The sequence below is a fragment of the Vanacampus margaritifer genome, chromosome 1 (genome assembly GCF_051991255.1).
Source record: "Vanacampus margaritifer isolate UIUO_Vmar chromosome 1, RoL_Vmar_1.0, whole genome shotgun sequence".
NCBI classification, from domain to species: Eukaryota; Metazoa; Chordata; class Actinopteri; order Syngnathiformes; family Syngnathidae; genus Vanacampus; species Vanacampus margaritifer.
The window spans coordinates 53782156-53804479 of NC_135432.1; the positions used below are offsets into that span (position 1 = coordinate 53782156).

The 22324-nt window shown below is 39.2% G+C and overlaps 1 protein-coding gene across 2 annotated transcripts in view; it reads right to left on the reverse strand.

Moving 5' to 3' along the window:
- Nucleotides 1-22324, reverse strand: part of prkd3 (protein kinase D3) — a 44101-nt gene that overhangs the window by 14857 nt on the left and 6920 nt on the right. For both annotated transcript variants that reach the window (XM_077548843.1, XM_077548758.1), the window contains exon 3: nucleotides 3919-4057. In XM_077548843.1, the coding sequence (XP_077404969.1) occupies nucleotides 3919-4057 (139 nt within the window). The remainder of the gene's footprint in view (nucleotides 1-3918; nucleotides 4058-22324) is intronic.

A 22324-nucleotide genomic window follows, 5' to 3' on the forward strand; every position in this document is an offset into this window, starting at 1 on the left:
CGCTTCAGGATGTGCCACTCATCTTCAACGGGAGACAGGTCTGGACTGCTGGCAGGCCAGTCTAGTACTATTCACACTCTAATGTAGCCACACTGTTGTAATACATACAAAATGTGGCTCTGCATTGTCAAATTCAAAATTAGAGAATACTTGCAAAAACAAAACAACAAAACATTAAACAGCTCAATCTATTATCATTTATTTATTTTCTGTTTGATTTAGAAAATAGAGCTAATGTAACAGTTTTGGAAACATTAATATATGTTTTCCAGATCTGGCAATTTATTAAATCAAATTCCAAAACTTTTTCATATTTGCATAGGAAGCCTGGCATTAATATAATCAAATGTTTACCCAATTTCAACTTTAATAACATGCAGTGATGAATATGTAAAGAAGTGTGACGATGCCAGTCACTTTGCATGAAGACCAAACGCAGGTCACTGTGGTGTGCATTCTGTTCTTCTTATTTCAATTTAATGTTACGTTAGCCATATTGCACCAAGACGCATCAGTACAGTCGAAATACTGCTGAAGGCGCACACTGTGATATTAACACTCATGCACTAAAACGCATCTGTGAAGACTAGATTCACAATGAGCTTCTTTATTTTAAAAGTTACCATTATTGGAAAGTAGTATTTTTAGTTTCATGTTTTTATTTTATTATTACTGAACGAAAAGAAAGAAGGAATGCAGGTCACGTTGCTGGGGCAACATTGCTCAGTGGAATAGACAAAATGAAAAGCACCATTCATTGAGTAACATAAATAAAACAAGTGGATGATTCTTAGTCCTCGCACTAATACGTAATTGTTGTCAAGTTAGTCGACTGCAAACAACAACATGCATTCAAGAAGTTGTTTTGGAATCACTTCTCTCAAGAAGAGCCTGCATCTGTTTGCTTCAAGGCACTACATTTTCCATTCAGAAGCCACAAGTTTAAATCAAAGAAAAACATACAGTATAACAAGTGCCATATTTTTTTAAGTAACTGTTGAAACAAGCGTTGTAAAAGTCAAATTTTGCACTGCTGATGGTGGTAAATAAGTATCTTGTGAAAGCGGGTGGTAGCTACAAGATGAGTGTGAAAAACAGAACAAAGGGACAATCGGTCAGCCTGAACCGCAAACCTCATGGGCCCACATGGCCTTTGCAGTGTACGCTGTGACTAGGGCCGGCCTGCATATCACAGCATGTTTACACACCACAGCAATCACTTATTGCTAGAAAAACATGTGCTCTACTTTTGAACTCAGAGCCAAGGAAAAGCCACTTTTGCCTCTTTCTTGCACCGAGGGAGATCCTCCGACTCCTTCTCCCAAAGCCACAGGATACAACTATAGGTTGGTTAAGAAAAACTCACGGATGATGACGGGACAAATTATTGGGCGGAAAAAGATTCATATTTTCTCTGAACCAAAAGAAATGGTTAAAAACATTCATTTGCTGTATCTGTCATGTAAAATTCATTGTCATACTGTTGAATTTATAGCATGTTGAGTGACTTATTGTAAAACCACCTGCAGATGGATATTACAAGGTTGAAAAGAGAGAAAGTAGGGCGGGAAAACAACAACAAAGGGTGACACAAAGAGAGCACAAGACAAACACAGACAGTGAGAAACAAAAAGAAGGAAGTTCTCTAGTCTACATTCCTCAGCCTTGATGCCTGAAGTATCCTCAGATTCTGAACCTATACAATCGTACCCCGCCTAAATCCCTGCAAACAATACTCTAGGCTCTAGAGAGGGGAGGGGAAGATTCAGGACAGGTGGTGACAGGTGCTTCCTGATGCAGACAGATGGACAGATTTGTGAAGGACTGTTATTGTAAGTAATTTGTGATCTCCGCATTGCACAGGAAGCTGATTCATTCATTCATTGCTGGGAGTAGCACGAAAAACACCTGAGTAACTGACACAAAGGTTCATCATCTCATGACAACGTGTGATAATGGAACAATCATTCAAATTCCACAACTCAAAGTCATTCAGTGACAATGAAAAGATACAAGATCAGTAGCTTATTTGGATCCAGAATTCCAGATGTTTTCGTAAATTCCTTTTATGGGAAAATTAGTAGACCACCCTTGTTTCTTTAGTTTGTTTCTTAAGTTTAAATGTCTGGAACAACTTAAGATACATATAATGATAACAAAAATAGTTAATTAGAGTTTAACTTAAGCCCATAACTCACTAAGCGGCGCAGGCTTGAGAGGGTGCGTGCACGTTGCAATTGTTGCTTTTTCGGCAGGCTTTGTTCACCACACACTCTCAAATCTTCTTTATACTCTCAGTTTTTCTTGTCGCTAAGAAATTTTGAACATGTTCAAAATTTGATGGCAACAAGAAAAATGGGACTTATATGTAACAAAAAAACTATTCCTTATTATAAAATTAATAACTTAAATAAATTAACTTTTTTTTTTTTTTTTTTAATTAACGTTGGTCCGGGAAAATATTTTTCTTAAAATCTTGAATACACGTTGGTATATAGCATTCCAGTGCATGCCAGGTGATTAATTTTGACATGTTTGGCAAGGCCTGTCCACACATGAGGCTTTAGCCTTCACCTCTTACATGTAATGTTGACCCTACGTTGAAAGAAAATGCTCTGCTGGGGCACAGAAAGGTTTTTGTAGTCTATATGATTTAGCAGTGGGAAGATGTGATGATCTTCTGGATGCTTTTATGATTAAGTCACACTACCGGAAGAAGTTGGGGACGAAGTGATATGCTGTAACTTGACAAATAAAACACGGGTATTGTACTAGCAAACACAACCTGGGTTAAAGTGTGTAATTTGTTTAGATAAGCTATCTGATAGAATGTATGCAGTTTTTCCACAACAGTTGCAACAACCATTAAAGCAGATCAGTAAAGGTATGTTGGGTAAGTGAGTGCTTTTGCAACATATATTTTAAATAGGCATGGCACCCATTTATACATATTTGAGAATGGTCAACATGACTGGCTTAGTGATTTCTTGTCATACATAAAACAATGTGAAATGATTCCGCTCATGTTGCCTGCTTCTTAGTGGGAGCTTTCCCTGGCATGTCGAGCACAGAGCAACATTTGCAGCTGCGTGTCTCCGTTTCAAATGCTGACATAATTTAGTCGTGCTGCTTGCTTTGGTTTCAACAGCCTTTAGACATACTTTGCAAGAGACTCTTGGCTCACTGTCTGATCTTGCAAACCCGAACCAATTCCAAATGACTTAGAAAACAGTTCCTGTTTAGTGCACTAGTTCCTCTCAGTTTGCTGCCATGTCTGTGTGTCAGCAGGCTAGGGATGCCACAAGTAAAAAAAAAAAAAGAGGCTAGTTTAAATATTTTTGAAAATAAATAAATGTATTGAAAATAAAGCAAAAAAAATATTAATCAGTTCATATGTTATATGTGACCTCACTAGTCTGAACATGACATTCTGATTAATATTACATTTGTGGAATATGAGTTATGCAGCAAAATCCAGCCGTTTTAACCCATCTCAGGGGGCGGCCATTTTGCCACTTGCTGTCAAGTGAAAATGACATCACAGTTGCTCAGGGCTCGGTGCAACAACCATTATCAGCTCTCCAGTTTTCTGAACCTGAGCTGTGATTGGTTGTTACCTGAGACCTGAGCAACTGTGATATCATTTTCACTCGACAGCAAGTGGCAAAATGGCCACCTTCTGATAACGGCTGGATTTTACTGCTAAACTCATATTCTACTAATGCGATATTAAACAGAATACCGTATTTAGAGTAGACTGGTGGGGCTGCATAGAACATATTAATGTCAATAAAAAAAATAAAAATGGGGGGGTGGTACTTTAATATGTCAAATAACAGTTTCTTTGTGATTTTACCATTTGGATGGATTTCTCATTATATGCAAAGCAAGTTTCAAATTTAAAAGCAGCATACATACCAGAGAGAACCACCTCAATTAGGTCTCCCTCATGGATGTCTTCGGCTGATGTCAGCCTCTGCAGGATGTTTTCGTCATTTAGGTCGTGTCGGAAGAGCAAGATCTTGTCGTACATGCCAAAGAAGCCACACTCTGGGAACTGGAGGGAGGTGAAAAGACAAGTCAGTTGGACATACCTGTAAAGTCTTGTGACAGAAGTTGTGTACAAGGCAGAACACATATTTATATCAGCATTGCACTTTTAATATCTAAAATAAAAACAATTAGAGAGTGCTTTGAATAGTACATGGTGATAAAGATCAGTCCTGACTTGTTGGGTCTTGATTTTCCAGACAAGCTCAGTTTATCAAAGTCATGGGCTGCTCGGGAGTTGACAGCAGTGTGATTGAGGGAACAATAAAAACATATGGGTGAAGCAGTAAGAGGTAAATGTCCTGAACTTACCCAATGGTGGACAATCACAGTTCAGGAAGTACAGAATAAATCGAGTCAAATTAGTCAATTGTGAGTCACTTCCAGTACAGAGGCTCAATGTCTTTTAAACCAATGTTTCTATCACAACAGCAACAGACAAAGCATATGAACATATACATATTAATTAGTGGTACTGCCATCCACTTTCAAACATCATAAAAGAATCATGTTTCAAGAATGGAGGAGAGGAAGTGGTAGCGATCAAAACCAGATGCATGCGTGTTTAGAATTGTTCAGGAGTAAATCCAGGGCATTATGATTGTGCTTGAAGCTTCATCTCAATGCCATGAGTGTCACTGAGGGGTCTAACAGCTGTTTCCCTATGAACCGGGATAGCACACAATCGCTTTGTCACTCGTGACAATGCAAGTGTCACCAAAAAGCACCAGGGCTCTGGTACTGACTGTCAATAAGCCAGTTAAGGCACCTGCAGGCTCACAGCTGCCAAGATGTAAATACAGAAAAAGAAAGATTAATGGAGCCGGAAAAAAATGAGTGTCACATAGACTTGCAACAGAAAGCTGGAGGACTACAAAATAGAAAAACTGACATTCAGAATATAAACTATCACCAAACCACATTCACACACAGTCTATCTTAGGCAATGAACATTCTCGGAAGATCTGGCCCAAGTCAAACAATGGAGACATCCAGTATAAATAACCAATACATAGGTGATTCCTTGAAAGAAGAAACATTAGCCAATTATGCCCCAGTTTAGGGACTGCACTGAAGACACAGTCAGCCCCTGAACCGTCCATGAAGGTGACATCTATGGCAACACCTCTGAAAAATTAGTAGTATGTCAACGCGTTAGTTTAAACGGTTCACTCAAGCTTTCCGGACAGCATCCCGGACACGTCAAATTCACAACCCATGTCATGATGCTTGCGGTACTAATGTCACATATTTCAACTGAATTTTGAAAGTCTCCATAAAAAACAGATCCAATTAAATTTAACATTGGGGATACATTACAGGGTTTACTCCATCTTAGCCAGAAAGCTGACGCCAGCTTGCCAATGACCTTGATTATATCAGAAGCATTCTTGATCCATGGAGGATTAGTCCAGTGCTGTCAAACGATTACATTTTATTAACCAATTAATCGCACAATTTTGCATAATTAATCGCAATTAATCACGTTTCTACTTTTGCTTCCACTTTTTTTCTTCAAAACTTGTAAGAGATTTTTGAGTAAAATCTTGCAATTAAAAAAAAAAATCATCAAATAGGAAGTATATTTAGAATTAAAGACTGTTCTGATAGCATTCTTTGAGCCTTGAATAGAATACTTCTCCTGTAAAATACAACTGTTAAACAAAACAATCAAAATGGACTCAAACAAACAATTCTGAGAACTTCTTGCTTACAGTTTTAGTTCTGAGCTGAGTTCACGAGCACCACACTCCAGCAGCATTGGTTTGCGAGTCTCCGTAGAGGTAACTTAAGGACAGTGATAATTTCGTCATAATTCCCGTCACGGGAAAAAAAATTCTCAGACGAAAATGAAACGAAAACTAAAATAGAAGCAGTTCATTAAGACGATAATGATAACTAAAACTGACTGACAATTTTATCAATGACGACTACAATGAAAATGAAAATTCACACAATCCAATCCAAAAACCTTCAGGTTGGGACACAGCCAACCTAACCACTGAGCCATGCCACTCATACTTGGCGTCAATATATCGCAGGTGTCAGCTGGAATCCATACCTCCATTTTTTTTGTCTCCTTCAGCAATATCAGCACATCAGCAATATGCTAGCTAACAATAAGTTTAGCATAGCTCCAGTGGTAGAGAAGCTGTCTTCCATGTTGAAAGTTGTGGGATCGTTCCTCAACCCTGGAGCGTTTATTTTTTAGTATTTTACTCTCTTCCAAGTGTAAAAGTTCACTCTTTTTAGAGTGGGACCGAATGTAGTCTTTTTAGAGTAAAATTTACTCTACAAAATTTACTGTGTAATATGCTATTTGAATTTGGCTCTGCAAAGTGCGCACATTACTTTACAGTTCTCCAACAGGCATCAGACAAGTAAATGATAAAGTAAAACTATCTATAGTCCATATTTTTATTTATCTTCCCGCCAGTGACGGCACCAAGTTTGGTTGCACACTGAGTTAACAAGAGTTAAAAAAAAATGCTTTTAACGCTTTAATCAATTTTAATTAATCTCCAGAGTTACCGCTTTAATTTTGACAGCCCTAGTTTGCACATGTACATTGCATGTGCCTTTCGGAGGAACAAAAACTTAAGCTCACTGCTCCCATCCACATACATTGAAGGACCTAAAACCTCATTACCCTTTGAGGTGAACAGTACTGTTTACCTTAAACCTTCAAAACGAAAGGTGGTGAGCAGAGGGGTTTGGGGTATCCTTCCTGTGGTGACTGTTGTGTCACAAAGAGGTTTTCACTCGGCTGACATGCCAGCTCGCCAACACGTACACACTCGCACGCACACAATTGTCAATGCAGCTGCCAAGCTGTAGTCAGCACCTCTTGGCATTCAGTGCAAACGTTTCCACAGAAAACAAGTCTCATTCCACACCAGGAGCATCTGCAGGGTGAGAGGGCACAGGATAATTCTTTTGTTCCATACCTCATTAAACCAAGTGGAAGCCAGGGGTGCAAGAACAATAGACTGGCAAGTTTCGGACACATTCCAACATTGCGTACCTGCATGCATACTCGGGTCACATGCTGCTTCCTTCCTGCATTTAATAAGACCATATGCCGGTGGAAACAAACTATTAATGATCATTCTCCTGTGTACAGTACATGTGCACGACCTTATGGAGCATCTTCAACACAACACATCACATAGATCTTAGGAGTCCATAGTGATGACCAAGCATGTCTTTTGTCATCTTCAAACAGAAATCAATTGAACTGAGTGGTAGCGACCACACACGGTACACCAAAGATCGCAGAGCAGAGAATCTGCGTGTGAGGTCCACAAGTCAGCTTTGGAAGGAGGAGTGGAAAGCGGCTTTGCAGTAGTAAGCTTTTGTTAAACGATCTAATCTACCATTGATATGCTAAATCCTGTTATGAGCAAGTGTTAGGAAAATAGAGCAAAATGGGAGATGTGTGCATGAGGTGGCAAAGCCAGATATAAATGTGAAATATGGTCTTATTTCAACAGAAGCCAAAAACAAATTACTTCAAGACACTCTTGAATTACCAACAACATCAAGACACAGGGACATACAATATGATGACCAGCCACACACTCAATGATTGCCAAAACAAGAGCTGGATCAAATGCCTTACAAAGACAATAATGCTCAGTTTTGAATAGAAAACATATGAATGTTAATTTGATAATATGCTACAGTTTACAGTGGTGAAGAAATGAAATGCATCAATCATAACTGAATAAATATACCAACGAAAAGTGAGGGGACACTGTATATAATTTATTTGTGTGTTTCAGTGTTTGGTCTTGGTTTCCTCCTGCCAATATTTTCGGTGCATTTCTAGTTTAGACCACAAATACGCCACAAACCATGATCCTTAAACACTTTAATTAGACTTCATACACTTACAAACAGCTTTTAACATTGTTGTATACTTAAAAAAGCAGTACTCGCTCACTGGTCTCCCCACTCTCCAGTTCCGTACTTTAAATAACGTTTTACAAAAATATGAGCATTCAAAAATGAATAAACTTCCTCTGCAGCCTCAGCAAAAACCAGGCCATCAGTCTACGCACTACGTTACGTTTGTTCTGGAAATAAATAAATAAAAACACATCAGCATATGCATGGTTGGGGAATCCAGGTCCACAAAGTAAAATCCACTGCCACAATTGGCTATTGCCACAGGTGCTTCAACTTAACTGCTCGTCTCCACCTGCTGCGTAGAAGCACTTGTGGCTAAATGTCATAAAATGCAATTAATTACACAAAATTATGATTAATTAGATTAGTTAGTACATTTTAATCACTTGAAATCACTAATTAGAATAAATAAGACAAGGTAGGGGGAAAAAATCCTAGACAAGAAGAATTCTTGTTTGTTTGTTTGTTGTTGTTAATAACTACCCCTAATTACAGTATTATGCAGTTAATAGTTTGCACGTACTGTATGAGCATGTGCTATTTGTGATGTGTGGCAGTGGTGGGTGACAAAAGGGAAGTGGTGTACTGTTAAGAGGGGTGCACCGCCATTGACAGATGGCCATGTGATTACATTACAGTAAGGGAAAGTATGTGGCTTGGCCTCAGGCTACCTCACACCTTATTTATGCTGCAGGAATTCCCTCACATCTGAAGGACAATTCCACGGAAATGACCCACATTAGTTTGCATTTTATGAGTAAAATTCCATGAATACTGCCATTCAACACTGGCGTTGAACAAGGAAATAGATGGGGAAACCTTAAGTGTGATGGCTCGCCATTAAATGTGACCTGGAAGTCAATGAGAAACTGAATTAAACATGACAGGCTGCTCAGGTTTAAGTTATAGTAAATTCAAATGGGTTTACAGATTATGTTGTTTAAAACACACACACACACACGTCTTTTTTGTGTGCTGACGCCGCAGACAGTGTCTTCACTTTTTACGTGACTTCTTGAATCTTGACACACCTCGGTCCAACATAGCGATTTCCAGTAAATTGTAATTCCAAGTCGACTATTTTATGCACCAAAAAACTTTTTAAAACAGGACTGAGACAAAATTGGGTATAAATCCAAGCCCAGCTAAACTCCCAAAAACTTGTTGCTAGTCAGCTATCAATCTATTGACAGTTTAGCAAAATTTTAGAACAGCAGTAATAAACAAAACATACTAGGGGTGTGAATTGCCTAGTACCTGGCGATTCAATTCGTATCACGATTCATAGGTCACGATTCAATTCCGGTTAATCCCGATTAAAAAAATTAATAAAATACTCAAATTGAGAAAATATTAATCAGTAAACTTGTACATGTACACTGTAAGATTTGTATGAAAGTTTATTTATTTATCTGAAAATTCAGGCTTATAACTGAGCCACTGCATTTAACAAACAGGTTGCAATCAGTTTCATGTTTGAACAGCACTGGAATAAAATATTAAGGCTTAATGTGCCATTAGTATACCATTCTTCCATGCTTAATGTGTGAATCCTAACCCTAAGTAAGACGTGTTGTTGAATATTCCCATAAAAAAATTGATGTTTAAAAACCGATTCGGCCACATTTCAAATCGATTCGAGAATTGTGCGCTGCAATATCGCGATATATTGCTAAATCGATTTCTTCCAACACCCCTAAAACATAACAAATTAGAAACAATTAAAATAATAATTTTTCAAGTTAAATACTTATACTACAGTCAGGAACTAAAAGAAAGACAAGTTGTATTGATTTAGCTTGAGGTGCAGAGATAAAGAATGTCACAAGATCAGTGTGATACAAATTCCTATTACCAGATGAAGACAAATGCATCCTTTGACTGATTATGTTCCTTTTGTAAAAAATAATGCAGACTACACTTCCCGGGAAATGCTCCAACACAAGCTATTCATTCTTTAATCTGTAGAATGCCTTAGAAGACAGTTGAACTACAGTGTATGTCACCTCACAGAAGCACATACAGTACTTTGATTTATAACAAATAACTACCAAAGAGTAGTTGCTACGTCACAGTGACCTGTGTTCTAAATAGGGAAAAGGAATTTAATGTGGCAATAAACAAGACAATTTAGAAAATACTTTATTTGCTCAGCAAACAGGTGCATTGGAAAGTCCAATTACCTGCTTATGAGAAGTGCTGTGCAATAACTCACTTAAGTCCCCCCATACAGTATATGTTGCAGAAAACTATTTATTTATCAAAGCCAATGGAGAATTGTATTGTTTTTAATTTAAAAAAAAAATAAACATAATTAACAACAACTGATGTTCAGACTGCATGGTATGCATGCAAAGTCAAATGTCTCTTAAGATGGAAAAACTCCTGTCCTCTATAACAATTCTAATTCACTATTACAGTAAGTGTTTCCAAATAACTTGTGGTTTCTGCTTAATTTACTTTTATGCGTCAGATGAGATCCTCTCAGAATAGCTATGAACCCAATTACACAATACATGCAAGAGTGAACAAAAATGATGTATTCAGTTTATTATGGGACTGCTTTGCGAAGCAAGCAGGCACATATTGTTATTCTACCTAGGACAGTGGTTTATTTTTCTTGTTGTTATTATTATATATTATTCCACGATTTTTCCGCTAAAATGCGGCCCGTACCGTACATCGCACCGGCACAAATGAGGTATCAAACGATGCGGCTCGATCTGACTCGCTGCGCTATTATTTTTCTAAGAATTCCCAGTTACCTTGGCGACGCTATTCCCAAAAAACTCCCAAATTAACTCCCCATTGGGAATGAATGGGAAAAAAATCACACTTCAAGCACCTTTTTCCAAGACACGCTGCGCGCGCATACGTTATCCGACCGATACGAATTTTAGCTCATTTTGTAGGAATTTGTCCCATCTTTAGCTCAGTGTCGAAATCTTTTTTAAGGAATGAAAGCCCCCCCCCCCTGTTCGGGTTCAAAGACAGTAGCTGAATTAGCTTTCTCACACACTCTGTTGGCTAATTAGCCATCCAGTGCCGGGAACCAAATAATGTATTAGAAAAAATTTCACTTCAACTCGTCACCACTGCCACAATCTTTTGTCACTAGACGTCAAATTCTCACATTTTGTAGTCACGAGTGTCTTCTTTCAGACAAACTAACTTTTATTTGGCTAAGGTGTCATTTAGTACCTTTATTTTCCCTTTAAGCGAAGAGAAATTGGACTCTCTCGCCAATCTCTTCCATGTTAATTTGGGTGTTTTTTTCCTCTTCATTTCGGATAAATCATACATTTTCAACCTGCTCTCATTTGGTCATTTTTCATCCGATTAAAAAAATTACAACATGCTCGTGTTCCCCAAACCCTTGCCGTTCTAACAAGCCATTTCTTGAATCTGTATCTTGAAGAGTTAAGTCGTGAGAGGCTTTTGTTCCAGGGGTGCGTCTGTCATACAATCTCAATGGAATGCAACCAATCTTGATGATAGTTGGATCTAGTCTTCTCTCTTTTCCCTGATTGGTTCGTTTTCTGCTTGTCTGTGCTGTGGCCAATGAGAGACGCTTTAATGACACCAATTAGAAGTTTCTCGAGAACCTACTCCTCCCATTTCATCTCGTCTGAGGTAAGTTGCAAGGCAATTGTTTGTAGTCTGGTGAATAATGCTAAATAAGTGTGATTTTGCAAGTTTTCCCCATCCTAAACTACATCACGTTAATACTGGCGATGTATTGAAACGTATTTGATGTGTTTGAACGTTATGTTGCTGTTTTAACAAGATTGGAAAAGTTAAGTGCTAGAGATGGTAGCCTACATGCTAGCTGCACCTGCTAGCGCTAGCAAAGAGCTAGCAGATGTTACATTAAAGTTTTAATGTGCAGTAAAAAAAAACTAAGAAAAGTTTGAGTAGGCTCTAAATCTCAATTGTGTACATCTCTCGTTGCTACAATATACAGTAAGGCTTTTGTCTCGTCTGTCGTCGACGTGGGGGGGGGGGGGGGTTGAGTGGCGTGTCGACGGTGTAGCGAAGCGGCGCCAATGAGGGATTTCGGAGAACATGCTCGTGTTCCCCAAACCCTTGCCGTTCTAACGAGCCCTTTCTTGAATCTGTATCTTCAACCGTTAAGTCGTGAGAGGCTTTTGTACAAGGGGTGCTTCTCTCATGCGATCTCAATGCAATGTGGGTGCGTGACGTCACTTCAACTCGTCACCATGGCAACGATCTTTTGTCACTAGACGTCAAATTCTCACATTTTGTAGTCACGAGTGTCTTCTTTCAGACAAACTAACTTTTATTTGGCTAAGGTGTCATTTAGTACCTTTATTTTCACCTTAAGCAAGAGAAGTCGGACTAATTCGCCTGTCTTGTACATGTTAATTTCAGGCGCCTTCCTCTCTCCATTTCTGATAAATCATAAGTTTTCAACCTGCTCTCATTTGGTCATTTTTTATCCGATTAAGAAAATGAGAACATGCTCGTGTTCCCCAAACCCTTGCCGTTCTAACGAGCCATTTCTTGAATCTGTATCTTCAACCGTTAAGTCGTGAGAGGCTTTTGTACAAGGGGTGCTTCTCTCATGCGATCTCAATGCAATGTGGGGCGCGTGACGGCTCCAAGTCAAAAATGTATGTGCTCTTAAAGTGACAGTGACATATTTTTAGATTATGGTTAACTTCCACATTTCTTGACCGATTCCAGTCATTTAAATTTTAAACTGTTCAGCTCATTTACATTTTTTTAAATACATGTTCAGGGACAGTGAGATACTTTTAGTTGATGTTGATTATGGTTAACTTCCACATTTCTTGAGCGATTCCAGTGGTTTAAATTTTAAACTGTTCAGCTCATTACCAAAGAGTCAGCAGTCCCATTCAAAATTTCCGCGGGAATTTTTCTAGTTGTTAGTTGTGATGCACCAACAATATTTGACCAAAAATGGCCCAAATGTGCATTTCTGGTTTCAGTCCGAAAGGCTTTAGTCACAGAAACAATTTGGCTTAAATGGGAAGTCGTGATGTCGCAAGCAAGAACCTTTAAAGCAATCACTCTGGGCGGGCTAACCAATGCAAAACCCTCAGTCTCTGTCGCTGCCAGCTGCCCCCGGTGGACTCCCAGGAGCTCAGGGTAAGATTAGATTTATAAGAAATGCAGCCAAAGAGATAGGAGTTTTGTACTTTTTAGCCCTCCCAGTGTGCTCACAAGGCGTCCACGGCGCCAGGAAGTTTTAAGGCACACTGCTACGGAGCTTGGTGTATTACAGGGCTGTCAAATGTTCTGTATTATGTCATAGAAATTATAGCCAACGTGAAAATAAGCCCATAACACTGACCATTTTGGATATTGAAAACTTTGTCCTGCTTTTTAAATGTGGTACAATGATCTTACCCCTTAAGTTAAGACAACTATTCACATTGCATTGCATTGCTTTATACACTGCAATATTCTTGACATAATTAAAAAAATATGGAAATTCAGACAAATTGTTCTAGAAGTGAATTTCTATAGGTTGGCAAGGTCTGCCAGTTAAGATTAGAGAAAAGAACTGGCTTAAGTTAGTGGTTCAGCACATTGGCGTGGCCGATCACGGTGCACCTTGGTTGGCCACGCATGCGATGACGTCTCACTGCACTGAGCGCTGCTTATTTTATAATAAGCCTGCAGTCGGACTGTGTTTTTTACTCGACTTGGTGCAATCATATTACATTATAATAATAGTGAGCAACAACAGCCACAAAAAAGTGTAATCAGCATATAATGGCTAGCAAAACGCCACTTCACCATATTTCAGAGAGTGGGTTTTGGCTAAAGCTGCGTAATTCTGCATAAAACTGGAAAAAGAAAGAAGCCTGAGAATGACCAAATTATTTAATTAACTACCTAACTCACTAACTTCCCCATAGGCAATAACACGTCGAACACAAACAATTAACTGTTGTGTTCTTCATTTGAAACAAAGCTACTCTTCACATAGTCCAGAACTAACTCTCTGACATTGTCCAGAGTTTTTATAACAACCTGACAGATTATTAATTCAATTTGCAAGAAGTAAAATGTTTATACAATGTCAAGCGGAAAAGGGTGGGCTACACCATCTGTCCACTGCTCAGTTCATTTAGCAAATTGCTGTTAAGTGCTTTGCCAAGAGTTACAAAATACTGTAGCTCAACTAATTACAACCAATGATCGGTTAAGAAGCTGCATTGAGCGTGCTTCCCCTCTACAGCCGGTGTATGGAAAAGGCATTTTCTTGGCCTGCGCCAAGGAAAACACACTACATCTGGAGGTAGAAAGTGCAAATGATAGGCTGTGTGTGCGTGCCTGCCTCAAACAGTTCATAGTTCACACACAAGGAGTCTTGTTTAAGTGAAGAAAGGGGATAACTCATCCTGTCGCCCCCCAAAACATGCAGACAGTGGGCCAGGATATCAACTCCGCAGTGAGCAGAAAATAATTCTAGTGGGGAATGAGAACAGCCAGAGACGAGTGTGACTTTTTCACTTTCTGGCCCAGCTTGCATTCCATCCGTATAGCAGTGAATGTGCCATGGTTCAGTAAGAGGTTTAGTTAATGCTGTGTCATAGTAGAATGAATAAAGGCTCTTCCACAATATTACAACCATCTATCTATTTTTTATACCACTTGAAGGTTGTGGGTGAGCCAGAGTCTATCCCAGCTGACTTCAGATGGAAGGTGGACTACCTGGCCTGACTTGTCTTGATCAAAACAAGTTCCAAGTACTTTAAAACAAGTTCTCCCCTCGCAGACAAGCTCTTGGCAAGGCATAATGCGTAAGCGACGACGTCACGATTTACATCAAGACAGGGCATGTGCATACTGGATGCAGGCTGGCCATTTCGATTACATCATGCTAGTTCAGATTGCCAAACGGAATATACCACCCCATGATTCCGAATTTAATTCCATTCGAAATCAGCCATTTCTTTCCGATTGAGGTGTTTATAGAGAGCATTTTCATTCCGTTTGGTCATTCGGATTCATTCTAATCAGAATACATGGCTCCATGTAAACCCGGCTAGCGGGCGCTATTTTGGTGCCCAGTGCAAGTCTAGCACAAAGTGCAATCTAACTGTGCGTATGGGTGGAGTTTTCTTTCTTTGGGTGTTTTGCTAGACTTGCGCAGATAGTGTGTAAGAAGATTGTAAAATGTTATGTGCGTATACAATGTTTCATGATGGCAAAAGTTTGACTATTTTTGTGTGTGCATTCACATACAACCGTGTGCTTGTTAAGGCACACCACCTGTCATCCAAGACTGCTTTCAAATAATGTAGGGATTCTAACACTACTACACTGCCAATAACAAACAATAATAATAATTTATAGCGTCTTTCAAAAAACCCAAGGATGCTGTATTTCAATTTTCATTTGCCAGAATAGCTGGTTTCTGACCAAACTCCTCCCGATTTCACATAATGTTGCTTTAAGACTCTCCAAAGATAACCTCACAATTATTGCACATGGCCTTTTAATACTGGAACCAAGAGAAACAATACTCGTCTGTAGTAATCTTCCGTAGTACGCGCCAAGGCAATGAAGCAGAGAGGAGTTATTGGTGGTGAGATCACTGTTTGGTTAGTTGCCTCTGTATCCCCAATGAGAGCCAGGTGGCTTTTCAGCGAATCTGACTATATGCTAGATAACGTGCATAGTTACTTAAACATTTTTCAAAGCTGAAGAAGTCATTTTTTTTAAATCAGAAATATCAGCATCAACATTCTTTTTTATGTTCAGTAGGTGACAGACGCTCAACTTGCTTTTCTGTATAGTAATCGTGTGTGCATGTCTACCCAAGTATCGCGTGTGTTAACAGTGTCCAGAGACCAGGAAGAGAAAAGGAAGCCTGAGTCACAGGATCTAAAGCTTCTCAGGAAGAGAGCAGAGTGATCTAGACATGCTTGGCTCGGCCCTCGCACAGTACTAATGAGTTATAGCATTGCTGCGATCTTCCATCAGTGCCTCTGCCGGAGAAATAAAGTGCAATACATACTACATCTCCACACTTACACGGGGGCAAATAAACAGGTGAGACTAGGGAAATTCATGTGACGATAAGATTGATAGGGTTTATTTTATAACATGCAGTTGCAGGTTCTGTGTTTGCAGAAAGTGAACAAGGGATTAGCCAGCCATCGTACACACTGGTAGGTTTTAATTTTTAAAACCCCTTCCACTTTGTATCACTTTTTTTTTTTTTTAAGAGGAGATTAATCATGGCCAGAATCCAAGACTCAAGCTGTCACCTCTCTCAAAAACAGAGACAGAAAGGCAATATCTGCAAATGTTTAAACAGACGGGGAAGAATAATAGCAAGTGCAGTGGAGGGAGAAGCTATGTGAACATCGGCTGTACAGACTGAGCTGCCTCGCTGACCACAGCAGATTGGAGAGCAGGAGCAGTGAGAATATGGAAACAGGGAGTGGCTCCCAGGAGGGGAACTAACCAACGACAAGTACAACAGTAGAAAGAGACTCAGTGACAAATCGAGTCAAATTAAGAGGGGTTTCTATATGCTTAACTGCAAACCACTTAACAAATGTGGTTGTTAAGTGTAGTGAGTTTATCGCTGATGTTAAAAAAAAAAAAAAAAAACAACTTAATTTATTTTTAAAACGGCAGCGCCAATAGCATTGCGTAAGATGTGCTATCGCCAGAACAGTGGTCCACAAATTTTTTGCCACGTAAAAAAAAATTGCCCCTTCAATATAACCTGTGCTGCCCGCTACCAATTGTACCAGTCGGCGGACCACTGCTCCAAAGCCCAACAAGGATTTTTTCTTGTATTATTGTTGTTGTTTCAACATTAATTGCACTTCCGCTGCCACCTTCCTATCAGTTTGACAGATCATGAAAGACAGGAAAAGCAAACAGTACTGTGAAAACAACAGAGAATAAGACATTCTACAACCTGCTGCTGCCGTGTGGATCAGAACTGTCAACCTGATATGGCTGTTTAGCATAGTCCATTTTAAAGTGGAACGATTTGATTTAAAGGTACATCTCAGTTCAAGAGAATAGGATACAATGTTTTTTTTTGAGGGGGGGGGGTGAAAGTAGACAATCATTTTACAATATAAATTTTACAATATACAATTTGTCAGTATTGTAAGTGTGACATTTCCTTCAAAGAGATTAATTAGCGATGAAAAAGGAGTGTATTTGTAGGTTTTGTCATGTTTGACATTATTGATTCAAAATTGATTTTCCAATTCCGCTTGTTTTCGTTATACTCCCTACTATTGGGGGCAACAGCTTTAGTAGGGAAGCCAAGACTTCCCTCTCCCCAGCCACTTCAACTAGTTCCTCCAGCGGGATCCCAAGGTGTTCCCAGGCCAGCCGAGAGACATAGTCTCTCCAGTGTGTCCTGGGTCATCCCGCCGGTGGGACATACCTGGAACACCTCTCCAGGGAGGCGACCAGGAGGCATCCGAACCAGATGCCCAAGCCACCTCAACTGGCTCTTCTCCACGTAAAAGAGTAGCGGCTCGACCCTGAGGCGCCTCTAGGATGACCGAGCTTCTCATCCTATCTCTACGGGAGAGCCCGAACACGCTGCAGAGGAAACTCATTTCAGCCGCTTGCATCCTGGCTCTTGTTCTTTCGGTCACTATTTAGACATTGTACAAAAATCTGCAAGTGCACTTTAATCATTATTAGAAACTACCTACCTGATATATATACTTATGCAATGGTTGGGTCAGCTTTAAATAGGGGTTCAAGTATTTGTCACTTTGACACGTTTGTCAAGGCAGAAATCCTCGAATAGTTGGAAAAATGAAGTAGGATTTTAGAGTGTTGTGTTTAAATTTCAACTCAAACTGCTAAAGCTAACATACAGTTGGGTCATTGCTTTTCCACCCAAGTTCCGACAGTGTCGGTTGTGTGTGTTGTTTATTAAGTGCCAAATCTCACAACAAAGCCAGAACAACGCAATGTTTTTGCCATTGGTTGATTCCGAATGCTTTAACTACAAACAACGGTAAGAAAACAGCAACACATTTCCCTGATTATTTGTGTATGGATATGTACCAAAAAAAAAGATAATGTAAAATACGGTTCAACACTGAGCAATATCACTGTCAAATTTCGGACATGCCGTAACTGCCAGATTTACCGAGTCAGCTGAATTTGTACAGTGTATGACCATTTTACTCGTGTTCACGTTGCCAACTAGTTCAATCCAAGGAGCGAAAAGTTGGGTTGTTAATGACTACAATGAATGGGAGGTTTCCTCATCCACTAATAGATTTATTATTCTAATAAATCAAAATGTATTTTTCTGGGTTGGTGGAGTGTCTTAGCGCATAATGGTGAATTACTGCAGGTGATTGGCTTCACAAGGACAAAGTCGCAGGGACTTGATTAATAAATGGTTCAATTTACTATTGCCTACCGATTAAATAAATTAACAAACACAACCCATTCAGCCGGCATTAACAAGAGATTGGATTGATGTGGGATAATCTCCCTTTACTGGCCTGGTGAAGGGCATTCCAATGCAAAGCCACACTTGGTAGCATTCCCCTAGAGATGGTTTGGCACCGAATGAATGGCGGGGCATTCAGGTACTTTCTGTGCCCCATATGAGGCCTGCCAACGTGTCCGTCCGTCCCAGCCTTCCTTGTTCATTGCCCTTGGAAAGGACCACCCTTCTCCACTCTGTCATTCCATAACTCTTGTGGCTGAGCCTTCTGTTCTGCCATGCCACTTTACGTTTAAAGGAGAATGAGGCAGCAGAAATGTGCGCTGCAGATGGTAGAAATTACTTAGCTCACTTAACTACAGAGATGTTTTTTCCCTTTTTTCCCTCCTCTCTCCTTTTCCACAAATTACTCCAAGACCGGGGAAATTGATAGATTCCTTGTGCAAGAACGCCTCTGAGTAACACATGGAAAACTTTTGTTTCTTCAGCAGTCCCAATTGTGATATCAAGTCAGGCAACTCCGTTACTTTGAAAGACTTCAGTGTAAAAAACACACACTGAAAGTCATCTCAGTTGTAAAAGGGCTGACACGATAACAATGCGTATTCCGAACCAATACCAACACTGCAAATATTGACTCAAGAGTAACCTGTTTTTGCTTGTGAGGGTGCTGAATATGCTTTCCAGGATATGTCTGGCACCATGTATGCCACACATCAAGCCCTGTGACAAAAGGGGGTTGGGGGGGGGTTACAGATTTTGATTTCTTTTCCATGTGTGTTTCTGTTAATTTTGGACAATGTAAACTTAAGTCAAGATCCCAAGAAATGCCACACAGACATATTTCTCATTCTCTTTTTAAGGTTATTTTTTTAATGATCAATTTCCCCTTGTTTATTTAAAGAACAAATACAGTATATGCAAGTGATGAAACTGTAATAAAAGCAAACACGCAGTAGCCTGGTGCAATGCAATGCTAACACAATTAGTCTTGAAAAGGAATATTGCTGTTAACTTGCATAAGGGATACAGTGATATTTCGAAAGGTAAAGACCAAGCCAATAAATATTCTGCTATTTTGCTTTAAGTTGATGAATCCAGCCTGCTTATTTCTGGAAAAAGTCTTTTGTCACGCTAATTACAGAGACAGTTTATTCAGGCCTGAACCAAAGACTAGTAGCCACAAGACTGAAAAACCGATGGGGAAAACTGTGGCCGAGGCACATCTAAATTAAAGTTGCTGCTATGGAACTCAAATTTAAATCAAAGGCTCAATTTATTCTTCCGCTACCTGTGCCAAAACTTTCCTTCCCACTGCACCGTACCATTCCCCTTTCGATAGTAACAAAAAGTCATCCTATTTTAGCCACCTTATTCCTGAGGGCCCTACTGGGTGCCATATAAAGACAGAGAGCAGTGTCATAAGGTATGATTTCATGTGTATGGAGGACACAACTCTCTTTAGTAAAATTCTGTCAATAACATAGTGAATTGAGGTTGGGTTGATGTAAGATTAAGCATTTGGCTGGGTTAAAACTGTGTCCAACCTCTTTTAGCTTTATTACTTTGCAGGTACTGATGTCTCAGAACTTTTGAGACTGCTCACTGCCTCACTGTCTGACACGTCAGAGTTCAGAACGTAGCTAAAAATGCGACTGTACATTGCCACTGGCCACTTTTTTATGTCATCCTCATACATTCGGAAGAAGCTCATTGGGGCTAGGAATAAGGTGAATATACTAATTACAGTTTTCAGCAAACATTTACCATATTACACAGTTACAGTGTATAGAGTACCTTAAACATAAAAAAACATACAGTAATAACATAATGAAACAGAATTAGATTGTTTTTGTCACATTGCATCAATTGAATGCTGCTCTTTCTGGTGTGCCCGCCTTGGGCTCATGGAGCAGTCTAAGATCAACAGACTGATATAATTATTATTGAGGCATTATTATGAATATTGAAGCTATCATACAGTTAGTAAGGGTGTGAATTGCCTAGTACCTGGCGATTAGATTCATATCACGATTCATATGTCACAAATCGATTTGATTAATCCCAATACGAATCTATAAATTGATTATTGCGATTATTATTATTTTTTACTCAAATTTTAAAAATACAAATCAGTAAACTTGTACATGTACACTAAGATTTGTATGAAAATGTATTCATCTGAAAATTCAGGCTTGTAACTGAGCCACTGCGTTTAACAAACAGGTTGCAGTCTGTTTCATGTTTGAACAGCAATGAAATAAAATATTAAGGCTTAATGTTCCATTAATATAACAATTCTTCCATCCTTAATGTGTGAATCCTAACCCTAAGTAAGACGTTTTGTTGAATATTTCCATAAAAAAAATTGATTCGGCCGCATATTGAATCGATTCGAGAATTGCGTGCTGTAATATCGCGATATATTGCCGAATCGATTTTTTTCTAACACCCCTAACAGTAAGGATATATTGAAGAGTGGTGTGTGTGTGTGTGTGTGTGTGTGTGTTCTGGAATTCATAACATCTCAATTGCTATCGCAGATCATCAGTATTTTAGTCATTCCACACAAAGGACTGAAGATACAGTATAGGAAAGTGACTACTGTTGTCAGTGTACATATTATTGCTGTTTTCAGTTAGTTGCCTAAAGTGTTTAAGTTACGCAACACAGATGCTAATTAGCGTTAGCATTAAGCTAAACTGAAGGGCTATGCTTTGGCTGTTTTGAATACACACAGTGTAATTCTCTAGTTTTCTCTTTAGTTTGACAGTAAACTTCAACTTGGAGTGGCATTAAACAGCTTGAAGGCTCTTTTTGGGAAAATTGTTCACTATTTAACAAAGTATTGTTATTGTGCAGTGAGTTCACTGCCACCGTACACCGTGTGTACCTTAGTTTAAACTTGAAAGTCGAAGCAAAACAAACAAAAACAAAAAGTCAAGAAAGTAAGTTTGGAAGGTTCTCAGAAACCTGGTTGGCTACATGCAGCTTTTCAAGGGACCACTTCTTCACAATTATCTCGGAGCTCAAACAAGTTCATAGGCACCCAACTTCCAACAATGACCAAAACAATTCAATGGGTAGATATCCAGAAAGCTCCTAACACTGCTTGATCATACCTTCCACATCTGAACAGGTTAACAGTAAGCAGCTGATGGTATCACTATCATGTCTGGCTATGTGATAAATTTACCATCCATCCATTTTCTTTACTTCTTCACTAAGTAAAAAAGTGGACCTTTGGAAATCAATTTTAGCAATGTATTCATTCCCCAGGTGGATGTAGTATTCCAGAGGGCATGAAGCTCTGAGATACTACTAAGATTGAACTAATTAGGATCAGGTTACCCTGAACTACAGTTGACATACTAAATACAGTGAATGTTTTCTACAGCTCAACTGTGGACACACTTAAGGACAGCAGGAGAAAAATCAACAAAAAATCTTTTCATGGGGTCATTGCCAAGTCGAGAGCAGTTTGAATGAATGAGGCATATACATACAGTCTATAATCTCCAGCCTACATTACCTGAAACCATAAGCGTTCATAAAAGGTAGAAAAGTCAACCTTGGAACTATGATATATTGCATAGAATAAATATGAGAACATTAAGACACTGCAATATTCACAAAAGGTCTAACCACATCCTGAGTATCTAGTACAGCGTGAAGGCTTGTATCCATGGCTTGCGAACAATTTGCAGCACAAAACATGCCATTACTATGAAGGCAATGGTACGCAAACTTGCTGTATACTGTAAAAAAAAAAAACATTAAAAACAACTGCTTAAAAATCTGCTATAGTGGGCACAAAAGATTACCGCAATATTACAAGAGTTCACTGTGTCTATTACGTAAAGTAAACTAGTTTGAATGTTCACAATTACTGACACAGCATTTCAGTACCAG